The 25,455-nt window shown below is 42.6% G+C and overlaps 1 protein-coding gene across 5 annotated transcripts in view; it reads left to right on the top strand.

Annotated features, from left to right (window-relative positions):
* The first annotated feature begins 236 nt into the window (after positions 1–236).
* The window catches only part of UBE2G2 (ubiquitin conjugating enzyme E2 G2), a 78,092-nt gene continuing 52,873 nt past the window's right edge, over positions 237–25,455 (top strand). For 2 of the 5 annotated variants that reach the window (XM_085870954.1, XM_085870957.1), the window contains exons 1-4: positions 237–483; positions 3,761–3,796; positions 5,776–5,821; positions 15,391–15,509. In XM_085870954.1, the coding sequence (XP_085727080.1) occupies positions 441–483; positions 3,761–3,796; positions 5,776–5,821; positions 15,391–15,509 (244 nt within the window). In that variant the 5' untranslated portion in view covers positions 237–440. Of the gene's footprint in view, positions 484–3,235; positions 3,318–3,760; positions 3,797–5,775; positions 5,822–9,185; positions 9,272–15,390; positions 15,510–25,455 lie in introns of all 5 variants that reach the window. The other 3 variants (XM_085870956.1, XM_085870955.1, XM_085870958.1) reach the window with 3 other exon arrangements.

Genomic DNA, 25,455 nt, shown 5'->3' with positions numbered 1-25,455 from the left:
TATATATATATATATATATATATATATATATATATATATATATATATATATATATTTTTTTTTTTTTTTTTCACCCATCTTCCCAACTACTCGGGCCCCGTAAACTCTTAATCCGGCGCCGTCTGCACAAGGTGCCCCTCCTCCCCTCCCCAACCCGAATCTCCTTCATGCGTACGTAATAAATAGACGGCTGAGCTGAGCGCACAACCAACCGGCTGTTTTTAACTTGCCGAAAAAGAAGAAGAAGAAGAGGACGTCACGAGCCGTATTAACTGTGCTGAGCGCAGCAGGACGTGATGCGCATGTGTACCGTCGTCATCGGCTTGCTTGACGCGATTTGCTTCCTCGCCAACGGTGATCGGTTCGTTTTGTGAACCCAGGAGTTGTTTGGCGTGCCGTGGGTGCGTCGTCGTGCGAGCCGAGACAGCGAGGGATAAAGCATGGCCGGCACGGCCCTCAAACGTCTCATGGCCGAGTATAAACGTAAGTGCTGCCGTCGCACCACCGGGGCCTCGGGCTCGACTAGATTCTTCATCCGCCGACGGTGCGACTCGGTGCGGCCTCTTCCGCTTGTCGCACGCCCTCTCCTCCCCTGGGTTGTCACCGCGGCTGCTGAACTCGAACCCCCATTCTCTTGTCCCCTCTTTGTATTTCCCCGAACGTAGTGTTCGCAGGTATTATTCTTTGGGTTCCTTTCATCAAAGTTAACTTCATGGTTCTTTCCGTTTGTGCGGCTTTTTCATGTCGACTTGTTACGTTTCCGTAGCCCTGGAAACAAGATTCGATTGTTCGTGTTCGTCACAGTCACAGCTACCACCACCACCACCACTACAATTCCAGTTAAACCTTCACTCTCGAACTACCCGTAGCCCTGTCACAACCAGCTGGTGTCTTTTGCGCAGTTGCGTGACGTCGAATCGGATTTATTTATTTCCCCCCCCACCCCCCCCCCCCACCCCCCCCCCCCCCACGATTGGACGGAGCGCTCGTGTTCGTCACGTGTCGTTCAAATGATAATAATCGTCTGTTTGGAAAACCAAAAAGACGTCACAGAATGAGTCATTGTACACTGAGCGTGGAACATTCTCAAATGGCTTTGTATTGTTCACTCTTTACACGTCATAGCTCATCGGCATTGTCCTCCTCCGCTGGCCAGTCGTGTTGTATTTGTCTGCTAAAGGGTATCTTGTTCGTGTGAACTGTCGATGCCATTTTAACCCCGCGAACTGAAAAGTGGGCTAAGCCGTCGGTTCGTTTTGTCTGTCTGTCTGTCTGTGTGTCTGTCGACAAACGTCAGGTGTATTGTTGAGGAAGGACTTGATTTCAATTGAATGTTTATATTTTGGACATGAATCGGAACAGAACCTGCAGTTTTTGCAGTACTTCGGCTCTGGGTTCACCCCGATCGTGCGTGCGCAGAGAGGAGTGAGATAATTGTTTTTTTTTTTTTCACTCTGCCTGTCTGGCAGTCAAACAAAATTGAATATCATTCCAAACAGGACACTTCCTGTTCATATGGATGTCATGGACATCAACAACAGGCACAAATAACTAATATTTAACATGTTAAATAAGGTGGTGTAAAAAAAACTCTGCATCAACGGCGGCAAACTTCCGGAATTAATTTTTCATACGAACTTAAATTTTTTTTTTAATTTCCATGGAATTATATACTTGAACACTGTAAAACACAAATCGTCTTCTTTGCACTTTCAAAACCGTTTCGTTTCATCGTACATGGCCAAAATATTCCGGCATTTTGTCCTCGATCAATCAAATTTGCCACTTCCAGACCCCACCCATGTCCTTGCGACTCAAAACCGTGTGGTAAGGTGTTTTATGAACGCTAGTTACCTCCGCCACTAACCGGGCATAGTAGCATGCGCCTGTAATCCAGCTACTCGGAGCCTTGGGTTGGAGGATCGCTTGAGGACGGGAGCTCTGCGCTGGGCCGCGCTATGAGAGGGTGTAGGGTAGCCCAGAATCATGGCGAAACCCAATCCTTATCCCTGTGTCGTAAGAGGCGATCAGGGTTGCGTCAGGAAGGGCATCCGGCGTAAAACCTGTGCCAAATCAGTATGCGGATCATAATGGATGATCCGCTGTGGTGACCCCTAACGAGAACAGCCGAAAGGAGAACAAGTTACCTCCGCCACTAAAGGTGGACAGAGGTTGTTTTCATCTCTGTTTGTCTGTGAGCAGGATGTCTCAAAGTTTTGGATGGATTCGGACTAAACTTGGTGGACAGGTTGGGTGTGTCACTAGGAAGAACTGATTAGATTTCCATGAATATCCAGATGCAAGAATTTTTTTTACTTTTTTATTTATTTATTAATTTTTTTTTAAATAAAGTGATTCTTCCCCATTGAGAGATGGAGCCAAAATAAGACATAGTATAGTATCGAAAAAGTTATGGACAGATTCGGATGAAACTTGGTGGACATGTTGCATGTCTGTCAAGGACTAATTGATTTGATTTTGGTGAATATCTGGACCCAGATATGAGAATTTTTCAACTTTTATTTTCACCTCGACAGTCGAAGGTGGATGGAGATAATGTTTTCACCCATGTTTGCCTGTCTGAACAGGATATATCAATAAGGACAAATGTGTCCACGAGCAGCGTCCTAAAGATTTTGTCGGCTAAAACAAAACAAAAAATTAAATAAAAAAAAACAACTTCCGATATTTCGTCACGTGCCTTGAATAAGCCAATAGCGAAACGTGTCATAATGTCTTTACGTATTTACGATATATCGTGTATTTACGAAATTACAATATGATAAATGGAATAATCTTCAAATAGTAACGTTAACTTTTCGAAACTTTAAAGCAAATGTCCGAATATATTTAAAAGTTCATGATAGACGCTCTCAAAAGGCACCATCTGTGAGGATGTGTACATGTGCTCAGTATTTAAGGAGATCCGGATCTTGTATATACAAGAGCTGAGTCATCGAGATTAAGGTTTTGTCTTCACAAGAAGAAGAAGAAGAAGAACGCAGAGCTCTCTATGAGCAGCGTTCGCGACGCTGCTAAAAATTTGGTGGACAGGTTGGGTGTGTGACCAGGACTAATTGATTCAATTTTTGGTGAAGATCCAAATCTGGATTCAGATACAAGAGCTTTTGGTTTTTTTTTTGAAAGTGGTGTAGCCACTTCAATATTTTTGTTAGACTATCTGTCCGTCCATCAAATTTTTTTTTTTTTTTTTTTTTTTTTTTTTTTTAAGCAGTGCAGACGCTAAATTGATGCAAGAGGAAGCTCGAGCTGCTTAGCATCACGAGAAGGAAATGCTAAACTTCCTTCGGACACAGGTGTGATATTTTTTATTTTTTATTTTTATTCCTTATTACATAAGTGATTCTTTACTCTTGAGAGATGGGACCAAAAAAAATGAGACATAGCATGATATTTCAAAAAGTTATAGATGAGTTATGACAAAACCCGGTGGATGAGTTGGTTAGGTGACAGGAACTATCCGATTAGATTTTGGTTCAGGCCCGGTTCCAGATCCGGCCTATCAGTGGGATGCAAAACGTAAGCTGTTTAGCCTGGCGGAGGTTTGCGCTCGACCGATGCCGTTCTAATTATTATTATTATTATTATTATTATTATTATTATGTTTTTCTTTTAAAATGGTTCTGTCATGTTTTATCATTTTATTGGTTTTGAATTAATCGAGTAGAGTACTTACAAAAAAAAAATTGTATCTCTCTGCATGACTTGTTACAATAACATTTCTCTTTTCATTTTGTAGAGCTAACACTGAACCCTCCAGAAGGCATTGTTGCAGGTGAGGAGTCCTCGTCATTGTTTTTTTTACATTATCATGGGCTGTTGGTGTAGCTTGTACAAAAAAAAAATCGCACATACAAGACACGGACAGCGATCAATATTGGTGTACATATACTTTTACATGAATTTTCCGAGGGAATGCTGAAAAGTAATGCCTCCTATTCCTTTTCTCCAAAATAGGTAAAGATATTCAAATGAAACAAAGCAGAGTCCACACATTAGTTATTCCCATCACTTGGTGCGAAGTTTCGTGATGCTAACGCTCGATGTCTCAGTGCTACTTTCATCGAGATAGCAGAGGGCAGCACGATGTCAGTGCAGTTAAAGTAGCATGAAGTTATTCAGTTTCTTGAGCTGTTGTGCAATGAACATGAAGCGACCAGTTCCTGTTCATTATTGTGACTGGAGATGAGAATTGGCTGCACCATTACGATCTTGAGAGGAAGAGATGGTCAATGGAGTACTGCCACAAAGGATCACCAGCAGCAAAATAAAAGTCAAGACACAAGCAGCTGTCAGGAAGGTCACACTTGCAACCTTTTGGAATGTGAAGAATATTGTTCAGTTGGAATTCATGCTGAAGGGTACTACCATTAACTCTGAGCGCTACATTGGAAGTAAATAAACTGAAGGTACAGATTCAGAGGGCTTGTCCTGACATGCACATGGTTCTCCTCCATCATGACAATGTACGACCTCACACGAGTGCACGAACGACTGAAGCAATTGGTCGCTTCGGTTTCACCTCCTTGCAGCACCCACTTCACAGCCCTGACTTTGCTTCGTCAGATTTTCATCTCTTCCCCAAACTTATGGAACACCTTTGTGGAGAACATTCTTTTTCTGATGATTGTCAAGGCTGCTGTGCAGTGCTGGTTAAGTCAAGAGGATGCAAAGTTCGATCATGTCGGCATCTCAAAACTACTTCAACGTAGGCAGAAATGTTTGAACCGCATTGGTGGTTATGTTGAGAAATAAATATGCAGCATGATGGAATAAAGACTGCTGTTGGTATCTGTCTTTGTCTTTGTTTCATTCAAATATCTTTACATTTTTTGGAGAAAAAGAATGGGAAGCATTACTTGTCATCACACCCTCATATACAAGAAACTTGTGATTTGAGCTGAGGTTTCCAGCACTATGTCTATTGGGCTGAGCTTGCAAGGCAAAGTAAGCTTAGGGTTTCGTAAGCAATGGAAGTGAACAATTTGATTTATCGTGCTTGATCGTCCTTGATGGAGATTTGCTGAGAATACTCGCAGAGGAAGAAACTGTTTTTATAAACCATCAAAACTTTTGAATTCGATTTAAATCCTGTATATTGCAGTGTGTCTGATCGGGAGATCTCAAGTGCATGAATGTTTGTTTTTAATGTGGGTGCCAAGGATGGACATTAAACTTGGGGATTGAACTTGGGAGACCAGAACCTATGATTATTCTTCATCAACACCACATTGAGGGTAACAGTGGTGCAGGAACACGTGCCTCGCCAGGGTGTTGTTTATTGGAGTGGCTTGAAGGGGAGAGTGAGGGATGAACAAACACTGACAGCACATTCACTTTTGATGAGATGCTCTCAGACATCACTAACTACACATGTATATAAGCTCCCCTCCATACCTAAGCTACCTACCAGTCATGCTCGTGGTTTGTTTTGTCTATTCGTATCTGAACATCTGCCTCACATGATACGGAGAACCCAGGTTGATATCCCCTGTGAGTTTGTCCATCGTGTAGTAATGTCCTTTTAATTTATGTCATCTAACGTCTTTGTTCTGCATGCAATTGTATGTACAAGCTCCTTCATGAGTCTAACACTGTTAAAATGGAAATGCACAAAGAAATATCTTGATTCCCCACTTATTATTTATTTAGGGCATACATACATTCTTTCACTGTGCTAAATTAGTTGCATAATATTACAAGTGGAACTCTCATGCAATAAGCAAATGCATATGGTCCTTTTTAATGTTGTAGGACCAGTGGATGAAGAAAACTTTTTTGAATGGGAAGCGTTGATCATGTAAGTTGGTTTATTTTGTTACTTTCAACTTGACCACCATGTCATTCAAGTGTGTTGGATTGTCAATGTTCAGTTGGACACCTCTCAATGTTGCCCATCCTTGCCTCGTAGTTCATGGATCACGCAAAAAAAAAGTTGGGAATATTTTTGCGTCGATTGTGCAATTTATTTTCTCATTGTGGGTGGGGCCTTTACCCCCACCCCTGCTTGCCCCTCTTAAAACCTTGTGTATTTGACTATCCCGGGCAGCTCAAAGACATGAGACACTCACTGTTTTTTTTTATACATGTATTAAATAGATGGTTGCTCATTCCAGGGGTCTCAAGTTTTTTTTCGACTGTATAACATTATTGATGTTTATTTATTATCCCCATGCTTTTTGAAAAAAATGGATGGCTATTGTAGTTGGCGGCTGTCTGTCCCGCTATCTCCTCCTAAATGGTTGTGCAGCAATTCAAACGTGGTAGCTATGATCACAACATGGCAAGAAGGTGTGACAGCAGTATCATCTTTGGCTCTCTCCCCTGGTCAGATACCAAGTGGCAGGGTCCAATGGTCAGATACCAAATTAAAGCAATTACGGCCACATTGTAAAACTTTTTCTTTTTATAATGAAACTTTGTGTATGCAATCAGCATTGGAGGATGTTGGAAATATGGAACGTTTTTGGATTTTTACCCCTGATTCATGCCCCAGACTTGGGGTCAAAATGGAGAAGAATTTTTTTTAACTGAAATATTGATATTGCATCACTCCTGGTGGAACTTTTTGCCATCTTTCAACCTTGCTTTAGGTGGGAGGCATGGGGATTTGTGATGGCGTTCTATCGACTTTGTTTTAGCTTAAGGTTATCTATGTACCGTATTAGATTATAAAAGCATGAGTTTTTGTTTTGTTTCAACGAAAATACTGTATGGTGTGTGTGTGTATATATATATGTATATATATATATATTTATATATTTATTTATATATATATTTATTTATATATATATTTATATATATATTTATATATATATATATTTATATATATATATATATTTATATATATTTATATATATTTATATATGAGCTGTATCAAACTAAACTCTTATTATCCTGTGCATGCGAAGGGAAAAGTTGGGTTAAGCAATTGGTTCAAGTCTGTCTGTCTGATCAGTTTATGATCAAGGAACAGCTTATTTGAATTGAATGTTTTCTTAAGCAACAATCAGAAGATTAATATAATTAGATAAAATAATTATAATATAATAATTAAAAAATAGATTAATATAATTAATAAAAAGACAATTTGCCATTTTACCATGCATTGGCTCTGATTTCATTCCAATCACACATGTGCAGAGAGTGAGATTAAATTTTTTTTTTTTTAAACTGCCTATGCGGCAGTCAAAAAAAATACAACTAGCATCCGTTGAAGACAAAGTCTTCGATATCCCCCTCCATAGTAAATGAGGACAAGTAGCAAAAGGCACCAGTTCAATTTATTCTTGATGTGTGTACCAAATTTCATAAAGAAGTAGTTAATAGTTTTGCAACTATGCTCTGGAAACAAAGGTTAACCTCAATTATTTCTTAATACCCAACTTGTTTCCATGGAAAGTGACAGAATTTTTTTTGGGGGGAAATCTCGAAATATCAAAAGGCACCAGTTCACTACTTCCTTGATGTGTAACAAATTTCGTAAATATATCTTGAGGGGATTTGTAGTTGAGCTCCGGAAACGAAATGTGACGGACGGAACCCATTTCTATATCCCCCGCCAACTTCGTTGGTTGGCGGGGGATAAAAATCATTCCAAACAGGAAACTTACTTTTTTTTAAGGACTTCATAATGGACACACACAACAGGTACGAATAACTAATGTAACGTGTTCGATAGGGTAGTGCAATAGACACTGTGGAAAACAGTGGTAAAACCGGGAATTAATTTAAATATGCGCCTTTAAACCTTTTTCAAATCTTTATTTAAAATGACATATACTTAACATGAAGAGTAACACAAATTGCCTTCATCATACTTCCAAAAACCATGCAATATAGTGGAATGTGGCACTTGGGAGCGTGCATACCGAATGAAGAAGAGCCTGCCGATATGGCTATGTACGATGCTGATATAATATTAATGGGGCTTTATTCACCTAATTAATTAACATGGGTCGTTAACACAATAACCCCTTCAAACCCTTCAACATCATGTTCACCAAGCTTGGCGTTGGCTTAGCAGATGGGTGGCTGGCTTGGGATCCTCGGGTCCTGAGTTTGAGCCCCGTCGGCTGCTGAATTAAACACAAGTGGGGTTGGCTCAGCCTGTTATCCTTTCGAGATCAGTGAAATGAGCACCAGTGCACTGGTAATAGGGGTACTGCATTGGCGGCATGGCTGCGCCTCTAACCAATGATGTATCCAGCAGCCACAAGGGTGTGTGTGTGTGTGTGTGTGTGTGTGTGTGTGTGTGTGTGTGTGTGTGTGTGTGTGTGTGTGTGTGTGTGTGTGTGTGTGTGTGTGTGTGTGTGTGTGTGTGTGTGTGTGTGTGTGTGTGTGTGTGTGTGTGTGTGTCATCACCACCATCAATATCGTCATCGCATTATTGGATGAAGTTTATCATCATTATTATTATTAAAGGTAAGCTTCATGATCTTAACTCAAGAAAATAAACTTTTATGTTCTTGGCACAGGAAAATGAGCCGGCTGGTGATGGCTTAACGATTAAGGTGACTGCCTTAAAATTTTAGTCTTGAGTTTGTGCCCCTGTCGTGCTGTTAAATAACTGAATGGTTTGATTCAGCCTGTCATCCTTCTGAGGTGGGCAAAATGAATACCAACTTATTGGACAGCTGAAGTGCCTAACCCTATTTTCCCCATTATCCCATAAGTTTGTGGTTCACAGGGATTTTCAAGACCATAACCCCTGGAAATGGCAAGGCCCTCCTGTATATACTTAACACTGCACGGATATTGTGTTCTATGAACTGTGTAGTTCTCATTAATGTACATTACCTCTATCGGCTGATCACATGGTCTTGCAGAACATGATTGAGCGGGGTACTACTGTACATGCCTGTAATCATTGATGTTTTGAGTCTCGTGATTAATGGGGGTTGGACATGCTATTCAGAGAAAATATTGGTCTGATTTTAAATGTTGCACCGATATGATGATAACCTATATTTGCATTCCAAAATCTACCTGGTGTATAAACTGATATTGATATTTAACAGAACACCAAGCAATTTGTGTAAGTGAGCCAATGCAACTTTATTTTTGGATCTAAACAATAAATCTGTCAACATATGTCAGAGCAAGTTGAGACAACACTTGTATCAAATTGCTCTTAATGAAGAGTAGCATCTCTGTTTTCTCAGGAGCCAATTTATTCCTCTTCACATCACAACCATCTCCAGCAGTTGAAAACAACCTTTTTGAACGGACAAGTTGGTGGTGCAGACAGGTATATTTTTGCTAGACGAGCCAAAATGGGAAATCGACAATGCTTTCAGCCCACCAATAATTTCCCTCAGTAATTAGATTAAGACGCTCGTCAATGTACTTGTCAATAACAACTCTTGTGTATTGTCAATTGAAAGGTACTAGTATGTGGCCATACGTGCGTGGCCGTACGTGGAAAAAAAAAAAAAACAACAAAAAAACGCATGCCAGAAACAACTACCACACAGGCCGTTCCTTCGCTCTCGCGTGGCCGTACGTGCAAACCAAAAAAAAAAAAACTTTCAAACAACTACACAGGCCCTTCCTTCGCTCTCGTAAACGACGACTGGATTGGGGCATTGTGTTTACCTATAAATGCGCATAAGAAATCGAGAAATTATTAGAATACAGTGTCATCACTATCCGGAAGTCAGTACGTTGTAACCCGTATTGGGGAACCCGGCTGGGGATCTCTTCCCCAACGGCCACGCCTACGCAGCAACATGTCCTGTGATTGGTAACTAAATGGCGCATCGACCACGCCTACACAGCAACGTGTCCTGTCATTGGTTGGTAAATAAATTGCCATAACTTGGGAAGCACTTGTCCGATTAATATCAAACCTTGAAAAGGCACATACTCATGTCCCCAGCAATATACTTGGCAAGTTTCAATTAGATCGGACCAGTGATTGTTGAGAAACATTGCGCGCGCGCGCGCACACACACACACACACACACACTCTGCTGGAATTATAGATAGACTAGTTCGTGCGTGGCCGTACGTGCAAAAATAAACAAACAAAAAAAACTTTCGAACCACGAGCCAGAAACAACAACCACACAGGCCGTTCCTTCGCTCTCGTGTGCCCATATGTACGTGCAAACAAACAAACAAACAAAAAACGAGCAGTCATAGACTGGTACTCACGAAATTGTCAACTTGACCTCTGACCTTGTCTAATAAAAGCTGTCTCTAGAGAAGGTAGTGTCACAAACCAGAAGTTTCTACGATGATTCTGTACCAAACCATCAAAAATCGAATGTTTGACCTCACTGTGACCTTGACCTTTGACCTATTTTGACCAAAATCTAATCAGCACGAGCCATCACCCTCCTGAATCGTGCTGTAATTTGACATTGGTAGCTTCTTCCGTTCTCGAGTTATCGCACACACACACACACACACACACACACACACACACACACACACACACACACACACACACACACACACACACACACACACACACACACACACACACACACACACACACACACGACGGAAGTCATCAATATACTTACGAAATCTTTAGATTTCGTAAGTAAAAACTTTCAAACCGTGAGCCAGAAACAACCACAAAGGCCGTTCCTTCGCTCTCTTAAACGACGACTGGATTGGGGCATTGTGTTTATCTATAAATACGCATAAGAAATCGAGAAATTATGAGAATACATTAAGTCATCGCTATCCAGAAGTGGTGCGTGCCCGTACAGAATGTCACATGCATTTCACTAATTATCGCTTGCATTGAAGTAACAACTGCTGTGATACTTGCACACAGAGTTAATTAAAATAAAGTTTATCTCCCTGTCTTTGTGTACCATTTCATTCACTGCCATTGCCCATTGCCACGGTAACTAAGGCACCGATTCCCATCGAAACCGGCATGTGACATCATCGTCGGCCGGCCGCGCACCGGCCTACACAGCCATGCCGACGCAGCAACGTGTCCTTTCATTGGTTGGTAAATAAATGGCCATGATTTGGGAAGCTCTTGTCCGATTAATATCAAAGCTTGAAAAGGCACATCCTCAGGGCCCCAGCAATATACCTGGCAAGTTTCAATTTGATCGGACCAGTGGTTGTCGAGAAACAGCGGGGACACACACACACACACACACACACACACACACACACACACACACACACACACACACACACACACACACACACACACACACACACACATACCTGGAATTGTATATAGATGAGCAAAGCAACCTGGATCTGGTAACAAGCCATCCCTTGTAGCCTTGACAACATTGACTGCATTGTCATGAAGAATTAGGCAAAGCTGCTGTATCTTCATATGCCGTTCTTCAAACATCTCAATGTATCTGCCACAAAAATGCTCTCCTGTGTGAGAGACACTGAGCATGCACCACAACAGATTTTCTTTGATGGGAATCTGTCAGTCAATGGGCTGTTCGACTCGGGAGGGAGTCGCACCTACTCCAAACCAGGAAATGTTGCAGAGTATATTTTGCATCTAGCACTTCACTCCCTCGGAAATTCAGGTTACAACCGTCTGTCATATAGCACCTACGAGGCAGACAGTTGCCTAGTTTGAGCATCTTCAACACGTGAAAACAATCCTCCACTATCCACGATCGTGAATGGTTGACATTCCATTGCTATCATTTCACTGATTTGCTGGTGGATCCTCTGGACTCTGGATGTAACGTGAAGAAATCCCAGATGACTGACCGCTTCTTTGTCTCAGTTCTTCACGTCTCTCATGTGCATGCTCTGCTCTCTATTAGAATGTGATTCTACATTCTAGAACCAGTATTCTACAAAGGAAGCAATATCGGCTTGTTTCCGATAGCCGATTATTATTATTATTATTATTATTATTGGTGCTGCACTAGTTCTGATGTAAAAAGTTATTTTAAATTAAAAAGCATTTTAACAATGATTAGAGCGAAGTCTGACTCACCATCACAAATCCCCATCCCCATTCCCACCTCAAGCAAAGTTGAAAGATAACTAAAGTTCCACTGGGAATGACGCAATATCAAATTTTGAGTTGAAATTCTTTTTTTCCCCGTTTTGACCCCTGTGACCATTAGTCCCCACCCGAGGCATGAAGCGGAGGTCAAATACAAAACGTCATTACATATTTCATGCTTCCCCAAATGTTGATTGCATATACAAAGTTTCATTTTAAAAAAATGGTAAAATGTGCCCATTATTGCATTTTTTGGTGTTTGACTCTTTGACCCTGCCCCATGTGGCAGGGCCAAAAATATTCCCCCCTGCACCTTCATGCCATGTGGTGATCATAACTACCAAGTTTGGTGAATTTCTGCAGAACCATTTAGGAGGAGATAGCGTGACGAACGGATAAGACAGATGGAGCCGATTACAATATCCCTGATATATATTGTTACTTGGCAAAAATAATTTTTTTGACAAGTATGTTTATCGCCTCCATTTGTGTGTTTGTCTGTCCGCTCGCCTCCAACCTAAACCGCTCAACCGACCGCTCTGAAATTTTCAGAGATTAATGTCACCGACCCTGCAATGGTCCCGCATTGAAGTTTCGTAAAATTTGGTTGACCAAAAAGGTCCACATAGGCCAATTTGAGTCAAATTTTCCAAAATCCTCAAAATTCATCTGATCAATTTGAACAGGATTTGCATATCAGGTCAACAAATTCAACCACCTATTACTATTGAGATTATCTTAGGTCAAAAGGTTAACATAGGCCATAAGGTCAACCCAAAATAGGCCAAATTTTAAAAAATTGTTTCTAAAATTGTTAATTTTCATCCGATTGACTTGAAATTTGAAGACCATTTGCATAACAGGTCACTGAATTCAACAACCTATTGATTTTGAGGTTAACATAGGTCAAATTTCTAAAATCCTCAATTTTCATCTGATTGACTTTAAATTTGAAGAGCATTTTCATGTCAGGTCTCTGAATTCAACTACCAATTAAGTTTAAGGTCAAAATGTCAACAAAGGCCTAATTTCTAAAATTGATAGCTTTGGCCAAAAATGAAATATATCACTATATCTTAAAAAGTTGTGGACGAGTTATGACAAAACAAGTTGGATGAGTTGAATTGGTGACGCCAACAAGTGGATTGGATTTTGGTTCGGATCCAGCCCATCAGTGGGATACAAAACGTGAACTGTTCCACCTGGCAGAGGTATGCGCTCTACTGAGTGCCATTCTACTTTGTGCTGTTTTGCCAAGTTGTCACACCGAGTGATTTTTCCTTTATTTATTTATTCATTTATTTTCATAAAGCGTTGGGATAATAATTTTGTGGTGACAAGGATTATTGTGGAGCTTAAAGTATGAATTTGTTTTAAGTGTGATTTCATGTTCCAATGTTTAATATTTTGGAGATTTAATGCATCTTGATCACTTTCTCTCCACTTAAAAAAAAATGTGGCTTAAATCTCCATTCGTTTAGTTCATACCCTCATTATATAATTTCTGTTGTGGTTGGGGTCAATTCCATGAAGATTTTATCACCAATATACAAGTCATCCCAAAAGTTCTGTCACCGCATCCATCGAAGAGCCGTTAGGCCATTAACAATCTTTTTTTGTCACATCTGCATAATCTCCATCATCTTTGCATTTGTCCAGAAATGGAAATTCCTTTTTTCCTTGTTGATCCAAGCACAGAAGTCTTTCTTCATCATCTTGAACATCAATAAATGTGGTGGTCTCATCATTGGATGCATGTCTTTCCATGAGCTTGGCAGATATATATATTTAAATCTCTTCCCCCGAAGGTAGACAGAGGTTATGTATTCACCCCCTGTCTGTTTGTTTGTGAGCAGGATATCTCAAAAAGTTAAGGACAGAGTTTGATTTAAAAAAAAAAAAACTTGGTGGACAGGTATTACATTACAAATGCTGATTTTTCATGACGTCGTGCTAATTAGTCCAAAGTTCGTTAGTCTGTATCTCACTAATTAAGAGGCTGTTAGCAAAAATATTTTAGTTCTTGCCGTTTTTCATGGGTCCCAATTGGTTCCCAAAGTTTTACAAAAATCTGAGAGATGACGGCAGAGTCTTTGATTTGACATGGAATGACCCTATTTTATTTCCTGAAATAAAACTTATTGTCTGAAATTATCAGTAAGGCCTAGGTCACATTTGCCACGGCGGCCGTGGGGTCTCCAAAATCTATGGCCACTAGCAATTATACGGCGGCTGCAATATTTCCACGGTCACACAATGTAGCAGTCACGTATGTCTTGATTTTTCGGGGAGCTGCACGGCGTATTTATAAATTGTGGAGACCGAAAACGTGGGGTTGCCGTACGGTCTTTGATTTGATGTCGCACGGTGACCTTAGGGCGTTCCTGCGGCGGCCATAGAATTTTCAAGGCAGACGCAAGGTGCCCACAAGGCGACCGCAGGGGGGGCCTAAGGCGTAGGTGCGGCCAGACGGACGGTAACGAATGGGTTAATATATATATATTTTTTTACCAGTTTATTTTATTATTGTTTCGGCTTGTCGGATTGCTATGGCGAACATAGAAATGAAAAAAGTTATAACTCCACGTTATAATTCCACGACGACCTTACGGCCTGTAAAATATAGCCATACAACGTAGGGCCACCCTGAGGCCACCTCGGAAACTCTGGCCGCCGCACGTTTCTGTCAATTCAGAGGGCGTATGGCCGCCGTATCCTCACCGTAGAGCAAATGTGACTTAGGCCTTAGGTCTTAGAAATTGTGGAGACCGAAAATGTGGGGTTGCTGTACGGTCTTTGATTTGTTGTCGCACGGTGACCTTCAGGGGGCCCTGCGGTGGCCATAGAATTTTCAAGGCAGCTGCAAGGTGCCCGCAAGGCGACCGCAGGGGAGCCTAAGGCAAACGTGCGGCCAGACGGACGGTAACGAATGGGTTGATTTTTTTTTTTAAGATTTTTTTTTTTAATTTTTTTTACCATTTTTTTTTTTTCGGCTTGTCGAATTGCTACGGCGAACGTAGAAATGAAAAAAGTTATAACTGTTATAATTCCACGGCGACCTTACGACCTGTAAAATATAGCCAAACGGCGTAGGGCCACCCTGAGGCCACCGCAGAAACTCTGTGGCCGCCGCACGTTTCTGTCAATTCAGAGGGCGTACGGCCGCCGTATCCTCGCCGTAGTGCAAATGTGACTTAGGCCTAAATGATGACTATAAATGTAATTTTGCAACATTTTCTTTGAAAAGTCACAAGTGGGGTGACATAAGTTCTGGAATCGCCTTTGTTGTGTCTTTGCCAATTTTGAACATCCTACTTTTTTGTGTGCACTACCCCCCTGACACCGCCCTCTCATCCCCCCCTCCCCCCATTTCCTACATTTTCACTCATTATTAATACTTTATTCAGGGGGCCGGAGGGAACCTGCTTTGAGGGTGGGGTGTTTCCTGCTGTGATGACTTTCCCTCCAGACTACCCACTGAGCCCTCCAAAGATGCGTTTCACCTGTGAAATGTTCCATCCAAACAGTAAGTGCACAACATTGGTTGTGCGTTCTCACATTCTCCCAAAGTGATATAGTAAGGTCCACTCTTAATGTCCTGGGATAATTAGTTGTGCCCTGCCCTTTTGTTGAATCCATAGCATCTAATACTCATTTCAGCTGCATTTAAGCATGAAACTGCCCTCTATTACATGACTCAGAACTCATCATCTATCTTAAACTATGATTTCAATCTGCCTGCAACCTTGTTTGGCTCTTGGTATGGGGGGAAAAAAAACAGTTGGTGTATAAGTAGTTGTCATGTCTGTCTCCACATCATCTGCTTCAAAGTGTTCCAAGCATATCCTTCAATGAGGCGGTCATTTTCCGGTCTTTTTCAATGCCTGTGATGGAGAGTGTGTTCAGGTCAGACCAAAGAGATCCTGACCTTTTGATGCAGCCATACGTAGTATATAATACCACCAAATTTACCAACCCTCTGAAAAGCGTGCTTGTCTCGGAAAGATTGTGCAAACCTATCCTCCCCCCCCCCAACCTCACCTTCTCTTCTCACACCCCAAAAAAGATGGATGCTTCTTTCCCAATTGACTCTAAAATACAGTGTGACCTAAAATGTGACCTTTTTCTGAGGTGCATATAGACAACAGATGAGGCTCAGTGAGATGTCTAACTGGCTTATTGGCACTCATTGCAGCAGCAGCAGCAACAGCATTTAACTGTGGACGGTCAATTTTACTTTGTGCTACATTCCTTTGCAGTCTGCTTAACACAGGCCACATGCTAGACTCGCAATTGATTCTGATAGTTTCGTAAGACTATAAGGTTACATATTAGAATTGGAGTCGGCATTCCTCATTCAGCGCATACAAATTGACTGGCGGCCCACGCACCATTACAGGAAGTGAGCTCAGAGAAAACCTGGAAGCGAGATCATAGAACCAGGATGTGCGTACGAGTGATAATCTGGAAAAGGCTTCACTCTGATCGAGTTGAAATGATCAAAAACTTATTGACTTAACTTATTAATGCCGACAAGAACTAAAACGGATGTCATTCACCCAAATTGATCAATGTAACCTTGTCTGCAGAGTTATTTAATTGTTTTCCCACCTATTATAATCATTAATACTTGGTTGAATAATTTCAATATAAGACACAAGATGCTAAAACTGAAAGACGATTGAACAGGGACACATACTCAATGGTAATCGTAAACTCGCTGAGATAGGGCATTGAAAGGCAGGTGTAGTAATGCGTTGGCATGGCTTATGCATTGGTAAGTCTGATAAAGAAAACAACAACAAAAAATACAGTATGGGAAAATATATATATATATATATATATATATATATATATATATATATATATATATATATATATATATATATATATATATATATCTTTGTCCCCCTAAAATTCCCCTGACATTATAGGGTATTTTCTGTCAATCCATCCATTAGGACCAGACTCTGTGCAGAACGTTGGTATTGCCTAAGCAGTCTCCTTGGCTATTGGACACGATCCTGGACGGGTTGCCATTCCGACACAGTATACCAGCAAACTGGCATTCATTTTGCTAACCTCAGAAGGATGACAGGCAGAGTCAACCCCACCTGATATTAATTCAACAGCCAAGTGGGATTTGAACTCAGGATCCTAGGATCCCAAGCCCACCACACTAACCATTAAGCCAACACAAGGCATATTATGTTGATTGGTGACAAAATTAATTTATCCTCTTTAAATTCAGGCTGGTACACAACAAAATGTGAAAAAGTCATGGGGTGTGAATACTTTCTGAAGGTACTGTATATGTGATTTATTTTTATATATATATATATATATATATATATATATATATATATATATATATATATATATATATATATATATACATACACACGCACACACACACACCCGGACCCCGATAATCGGGGGTTCTGTGTATTCGCAGTTGATAATTTACGACATGCTCCTACATTCGTGGGAAATTGCACGGCGTTTTCACGGAGATTTTTTTTTTCCATGCACAAAGCAGCTGGATGTAGGTACAGTACAATACTGTGCGTACGCAAAAACATATCTTCCACAAGCCATGAACATGACCTGCTTCCTGTACGTGTATTGTTAGCTTCGCGGGATAAACATAGTTTCATGGGACGTCACACCATGTGGACTTTAAACATACGGCACTGTATTGTAGCTTTGCGCAAAAACATAGTTTTGCGGGATGTTTCACCAATGTAACATGTCATTCCCCACGACACCATCTCAAGTGAGTTACTTACAGAATGAAAACACGAACTGCATCTATTGATGTTTCCAGTAATTACCAGGTCGCCACATACAGACATGACACAATGGAAACGTTCAGCGCATCTTAGTATAAATCACCATCTTGCTACAAACAGCACCATCTGAGGTGTCAAATTTTAAAAATGCTCAGCATGATCTACCGGTAGGTAGGAAAGATATAATTTCCTGTGAGTTAAAGAATGGGCTTCACTTCGGACTCCTCTGTCAAGAGCCCACCACCCTCTGCTCGAACTGCAGTACACCGAGGGGCGGGCTTGGACGAACATAATGCTCGAATTCCCCTGTAAGCAGGATGAGAATCACTTGACCACAGGTGATGCTCTACCCCCTCTCAGATTCCTCGCACATCAGCCTCCTTGTCCACCCTTGGCGCACGTACAGTTTACACCTCAGCTCCCTGAACAGCTAAGCTCTGCCATTCAGCCTGGCCCTGCGACTCTGGGCAATGGTATCCAGTGTCCCTTGAGACAAAATTCTTCTTCGCCCTCTGGTGAGTTCCAAGACTTCTATCGGCAACATCAACGATGGTGGTCTGTGGCCTTTTGGTGGTGTCGCCATTTGTTGCCTTTTTCATGAAACGGGAACCGCTGTGAACCAATAACATTACCCCCCTCATCTCCATTGTAACAATGACAAAACACTCGCAGATTTTACTCCGACACTTGTGGATTTTCGTCTTTTCACAGTATTTTCCTGCATTTTTGTAGGTGGAGAAATCCCCAGAACCTATCCCCACCATTTCCCATTGAAACAATGCCCCCACATTCACGGTTTCAACATTCGCAGGGATTTCCTGGAACGTATCCCCCGCGAATGTCGAGGTCCTGGTGTTTGTGTGTGCGTGTATATATAGGGGGCTGCAAAATTAGGTATACAGTAAGGAGTATACCAGTATATCATTACTGTATACCTACTTTTGCAGCCATATATATATATATATATTTTTTTTATATATTTATATATATATATTTAAATATATTTTTATATAAATATATATATATATATATATATATATATATATATATATATATATATATATATATATATATTTTATATATATATATATATATATTTTATATATATATATATATATATATATATTTTATATATATATATTTTATATATATATATTTTATATATATATATATATATATATATATATATATATATATATATGTTACACACACTGATGAGCCAAAATATTATGACCACTGAAAGGTGAAGTGAATAACATTGATTATCTTGCTACAATGGCACCTGTCAAGGGGTGGGATATATTTGGCAGCCAGTGAACAGTCAGTTCTTGTCGTTGATGTGTTGGATGCAGGAGAAATTGGCAGGAGTAAAGACCTGAGTTACTTTGACAAGGGACAAATTGTTATGGCCAGACGACTGGGTCAGAGCATCTCTGAAACGGCAAGGCTTGTGGGGTGCTCCTGGTCAGTGGTGAGTACCTACCAACAGTGGTCCGAGGAGGGACAAACCACAAACTGGTGACGGTGTTGGGCGCCCAAGGCTCATCGATGCGCGAGGGCAACCAAGGCTATCCATCTGGTCCGAACCGACAGAAGGTCTACTGTGGTACAAGTCACAGAAAATTTTTATAGGTGGTCAGGGTAGGAATGTGTCACAACCAACAGTGCATCACACCCTGTCCACCGTCAAAAGCTCCGACACTGGGCACGCGAGCGTCGGAACTGGACCTTGGAGCAGTGGAAGAAGGTCGCCTGGTCCGATGAGTCCCGTTTTCTTTTAGATCACGTGAATAGCCGTGTACGTTTGTGCCGTTTACCTGAGGAAGTGATGGCACCAGGATGCACTGCTGGAAGACGACAAGCCTATGGAGGGAGTGTGATGTTCTGGGCAATGTTCTGCTGGGGAGCCCTGGGTTCGGCCATTCATGTGGACGTCCATTTGACACGTGTCGCAGACCAGGTACATCCCTTTATGGCAATGGTATTCCCTGATGGCAGTGGCCTCTTTCTGCAAGATAATGCACTCTGTCACGCTGCACACATTGTTCGGGAATGGTTTGAGGAACATTATGAAGTGTTCACAGTGTTGCCCTGGCCTCCATATTCTCCAGATCTCAATCTGATTGAGCATCTGTGGGATGTGCTGGACCGACAAATCCGATCCACGGCGGCTCCACCTCGCAACTGACAGGACTTGAAGGATCTGCTGCTAATGTTTTCGTGCCAGATACCACAGGACACCTTCAGGGGTCTTGTGGAGTCCATGCCTCGGGGGGGGGGGGGGGGTCGGCGCTGTTTTGGTGGCACACGGAGGTCCAACAGCATATTAGGCAGGTGGTCATAATGTTTTGGCTCATCACTGTGTGTATGTATATATATACATCTACTTCTTCTTTCGGCTGCTCCCGATAGCGGTCGCCACAGCGGATCATCCGTATGATCCGCATAGTGATTTGGCACATGTTTTACGCCTGATGCCCTTCCTGACGCAACCCTGGTCCCCTCTTACGACACAGTGATTGGTTTATCCTATTTTAACCAGGGTATATACTGGTACTCATTTCGCCGACCTCGGAAGGATGACAGGCTGAGTCAACCCCCTGGTGTATTAATTCAGTGGACCAACGGGGCTTGAACTCAGGACCTTTTGGATCCCAAGCCGCTGCCCTAACCACTGCGCCAAACACCAGGATATATATATATATATATATATATATATATATATATATATATATATATATATATATATATATATATATATATATATATATATATATATATATATATATATATATATATATATATATATATATATATATATATATATATATATATATATATATATATATATATATATATATATATATATATATATATATATATATATATATATATATATATATATATATATATATATATATATATATATATATATATATATATATATATATATATATATATATATATATATATATATATAGTGTTACGGATTCGCGCCCGCCGGCGTGCTGACGGCCACGTAACTCGAATCGCGGCACGTCGCCCACCGGACGGACAATCCAGTCGTGACCCTCTCGGACTAACGCCTGGAACCAGTCACGGGTGGACCTTTCGGTCTCACCGCGATCGAGCCAATCGGCCCCCGCGTGGGATAGGGTTGCTCGCCAAATTCGACCTACCTAAGTACCCACACGGAGGGTAGACCGGGCGATCGCACCTCGCCGCAGGTCGACTTCGGACACGGGCCACTTAAGCGACCCGTTCCGTACTATCGGGATAACCTAGCGGTGTTATCGTCGGCCTCGACGGTTCGATTAATTATCGGGCGTATTCAGCCCACTACCAACCCTTTACGTGAAGCAAGATGAGGATTCAATGAAAGAAATGACGAAGCGAAGCGGGAAAACGGTTCAACATAAAGCACATTTATTCGCGATGAACGGAAAGCACACATATACAATTCCACCAAAAGCACATAGAAAAGAAGACAAAAAGCAAATGCGACAATGCAGATATAATACCGACTACGCGAGCACACGGCAACACTTATACAATTTTACTTCACAGACGGCGCCGACAACACACATTCCCAAAGCAAAAGAAAAGAGAACCACCCTCCAGGATGAGGGGGTAGGCGGGCCTGGGGCCGAGACCGTGTCGGGCCTACCCGTCTGGTGATGAGACGCGGAGCGGCGGTGGTGCCTCAACTCCGCGGGCCTCGCGGACAGTGTCTGGTAGGGGGTGGGAAGGGGGCCCCCTTGGTCGCACTATCTCAGCGCGGGGGGAAACAGGAGGGGTTGCTGATGCTCGGGGAAAGGAGGATTTTTACTCTGTCTCGGGTCCCGCGACGAGCGTCTCCACCTCGACCAGGTCGCGCCGTCGGCCTCCCTGGTGTGCAGCTCCCGGCACCGACGCGAGCACCCCCTCGTCTGCCTTCGCCGCCACCGCCTCTCCACAGCTCCGTCCTCTTCGCTCCGACTCCAACTCCGAACTCTTCCTCCTGCGAACTTCCCAACTGCACTCAACTCCAACGCACACGACGACCCTTTTCTGACGAACGCAGCCGCTTATATAAGCCCCGTGGCTTCGCCTTTGACCCCCTGCCTTCGACCTTTCACCTCGCTCCCCATTGGCCCGAGAAAAAGTGGGCGTGAATGCATTTTGATCCATGAATTTGCATATAGCGACCGCCCTCCAACGCCCTGGAGGCGGGGCCAAATCGCCCCTTGCTCACCGATTGGACGGAACAAAAGTGGGCGTGAGTCGTTTTTGATCCGTTTTTGGAGCGGAAAGTCCGTGGTTTTGTACACGCTGTTCGGCGCGCGCCCTGCACGAGTCCAATACCGGTACCCACAAGCGGCGCAAGAACGGTGGCGATGCGACGGTTGCGAGGTGTGACGGTAAAGGTCGTGGCTGTTGTGGTGAAGCGGCGTTGTGGTGGGTGGTTGATGTTGTGACGACTGTTGAGACGTGGTTGGTGGTGGTAATAATGGCGGTTGGTCCAAAATAAAGATAGTAAAAGAAAAACGGCTATCCTGAAGAGTCGCAGCACGCATAAATGACATGTATTCCCACTAGACCACGGGTTTGGGCCTAACTACACATATACTTACCGAGATATCTCACCTAAGGGACCTGAATGGTGGTTTGCGAATTTGGTCAACCACAACAATATATATATATATATATATATATATATATATATATATATATATATATATATATATATATATGTATATATATATGTATGTATATATATATATATATATATATATATATATATATATATATATATATATATATATATATATATATATATATATATATATATATATATATTTTTTTTTACAGATTTGGAAGGCTATCGCACTCAACCATACAGGTCCCTAGAGATCAGTTATCTCGTTAAGTACGTGTTTTATAGATAGCTCCCGTCCCTTGTTTATTGGGTAAATAAATGTTAAATGCGCTGTGATTTATTTTTATAGTTAGGAATTTTATTGAGATCCACCAGCGAAGAAGAACATCAAGTATGGTCAGAAAGTAACGACAACTCCCACCCCGATATTCTGAGAAGTAAACAGAATTGACGGTTGGGTTGGGTCCCTAAGAACGGCGTAAACAAGTATGTTGTTGATCAACTCCCACCCCAGGGACTTTTTCCCCGCACGCTGGAAAGGGGGTAGGGGAGTGCATCGTAGCGAATAAAAGACCGGAGAGAAACAGAGCCGGTTAGAGCTGAACAAAAAGACAGAGCCAGAGCCACCCAGGAGGAGAGAAGGGAGGGAGGAAGCGAATTGAGCTGGCGGTCGCCACTGTGGTTCTCATCGTGCTGGTCTGGAGGACTCATCGAGCTGGTCCAGAGATGTCGTCCTGTGCTGCCTTTGTCGTCAAGGACAGGTCCAAAGTAGACCCTGGCCTCGGCTCCTCTATCCTCCGAGCTGAAGGCTGAAATAAAGGCATTAGCCACCATTTCTGTCTGTGTGCGTATGTTTGGGTGCCAGTCTGTTAAGTAGTGAATTGTATAAGTGTTTTGCCTGCACATACGTGCATTGCTTAATAGTCGATATAAATCTGCTCTTATGTGCTCCCCTCGCCCCCCCCCCCCGTTCCCCCCCAACATTTGTAAATAAATATACCCCCATTGTTTGAATGTACTCAGCTCGTTTTGTATTTATTCCATTGGCTGGGTGTGGCGTGCATGCAGGAAAGTGAGCAGTCATTGCCGCTGTAACAGAGTAACAGGATAATCCGGCCGGCGGAATTTGGCGATTGTAAAACCGCTCGGCATCGCACACGGAACGGGTTAGCTTAAGCGGCTCGCTTCCGTATGAGTTGCCTTCAGCAGCGGAAGACGAGAAAAAAGGAAGGTTCAGTGATAAAGGGGCCTTTTGAACAGGCCCCGAAGACGTCTGACCTTCAGCTGCGGAGCGCTCACCCTTCCCTTTCAAACCCTTCCCAGAGTTCACAAACTATTGATTAACCTTTGCCATGCCTTCTCTCCCACAGAGTCCATCAGTTCCGAGGGTGAAGTACCCTGGTAGCTGGATCACGTGGGTACTTGGGTAAGTTGAAGTTGGCAATTAACCTTACCCCACCTGATCTACCCATTGGCGTATTTCGGTCCAGAATAACCAGGAACTGCCGACCTTGCATTTCCGGGCGATCGAGCCAAGACGGCCCCACTGCTCCATCGAGGGTCGTGCTCGTGGCGACTTGCCGGCAGAAACCACAACACTGGTGTCAGGAGTGGGATTTGGCCCCCTCTGCCTCCGTAGCAAAATTCACTGAATCGGATCAGGGGTGTACGGAGCAACCCCCCCCCCCCACCCCGGTTCCCCAAATTGCGAGCATTTAAAATTTTTTATTCCCAACACGCGACATGGCCAGTCAAGACGAGCTGAGCCAGGTGGGTACTGATTATAATAGATGCAGAATTAAACGAATCCATGGCCCAGGACGAGATCACCGTGCAGGACACCGCCATGCAGGTTAACTACTCCCCGCAAATAAATGCAGAGTCCGAAATTGGCGCAGTGGCTGGGGTGGCGGACGAACGCCCCCCCCCCCACGTGCGAATTCGCCAACGGATTGGATAATGGAGATGTTTGAAGCATTGATTGGGAAAATGGACGCAAACACGCAAGATATGCAAGACAAGATGGAAACGAATGCGCGCGATATGCAAGATAAGATTGATGCATATGGGCACAAAATGAATGAAATGGCGGATGCGTATGGGCGCAAAATAAATGCGAGCGTGCAAAATGGATGACATGAGGGGCAATATGCAGGCAATGGGATTGAACCTCCATTCAGGGCACAAGGCAGTGAGTATGAGCATAATGGCACCTACGCTTGGCGAAATGCGGACAATGGAGCACAAAATGGCGGCACCACATGGCGGAGATAACGAGGGGGAGTGTGGAGTGTGTCCGGCCCGCAATGGGGACGGGTGAGGTCACGACGAGGGACGCCATCACGATAGTTAGGGAGACGTGTTGGACGACACGTGTAGAGTTGACGGAAAAATTGATGGTGACGGATAATAAAGGGAGAAACTAATAAACAAGAGTAGACGACGAAGGAGACAAAAGAGGTAATGGGAACGCAGGAAATAGAAGAGACGGGAACGCAGGAATTTGGAATAAAAATGGAGACGGCAGAAATAAAATGTATAGAAACGCAGGAGGTAGAGGAAACAAGCCGGTAGGCGATGAGGGATTCTCTAGGATCTAAGCGCTGGATACGATGCTTTTCATTCTGACCGATCCACCGACGAAGATTCATTGCCAAGACGTATTGGTTCACATACAATTGTTCCTCTGCCTGGCAAGATTTTTCCTGTTGCGTATTTTGCCAACTGGCACTCATAAAAAAATGACTGTAAATAGACACCCTATTTTTGAAGGACTACCATTTGAAAAATAATCGGTTTGCTGGTTTGTGTTGTGGAGCCTCGCGTTGCAGGCAGACACACACACACACACACACACACACACACACACACACACACACACACACACACACACACACACACACACACACACACACACACGGAAAACCCGATAAACTTCTCTCAATGCTCTTGTTTGACCACACCTCCTGAGCCACACAATATTTTTCATAATCCACTCCCACTTTAAGTAATTGGAGGTGGTGTGTGAATCGTGGAATCGT

The sequence above is a fragment of the Eptatretus burgeri genome, chromosome 2 (genome assembly GCF_056783735.1).
Source record: "Eptatretus burgeri isolate ZD-2024b chromosome 2, Ebu_testis_v1, whole genome shotgun sequence".
Classification (NCBI taxonomy): Eukaryota; Metazoa; Chordata; class Myxini; order Myxiniformes; family Myxinidae; genus Eptatretus; species Eptatretus burgeri.
The sequence above is the reverse complement of the archived record's forward strand: the minus strand, read 5'-3'. Positions and strand labels throughout refer to the sequence as shown.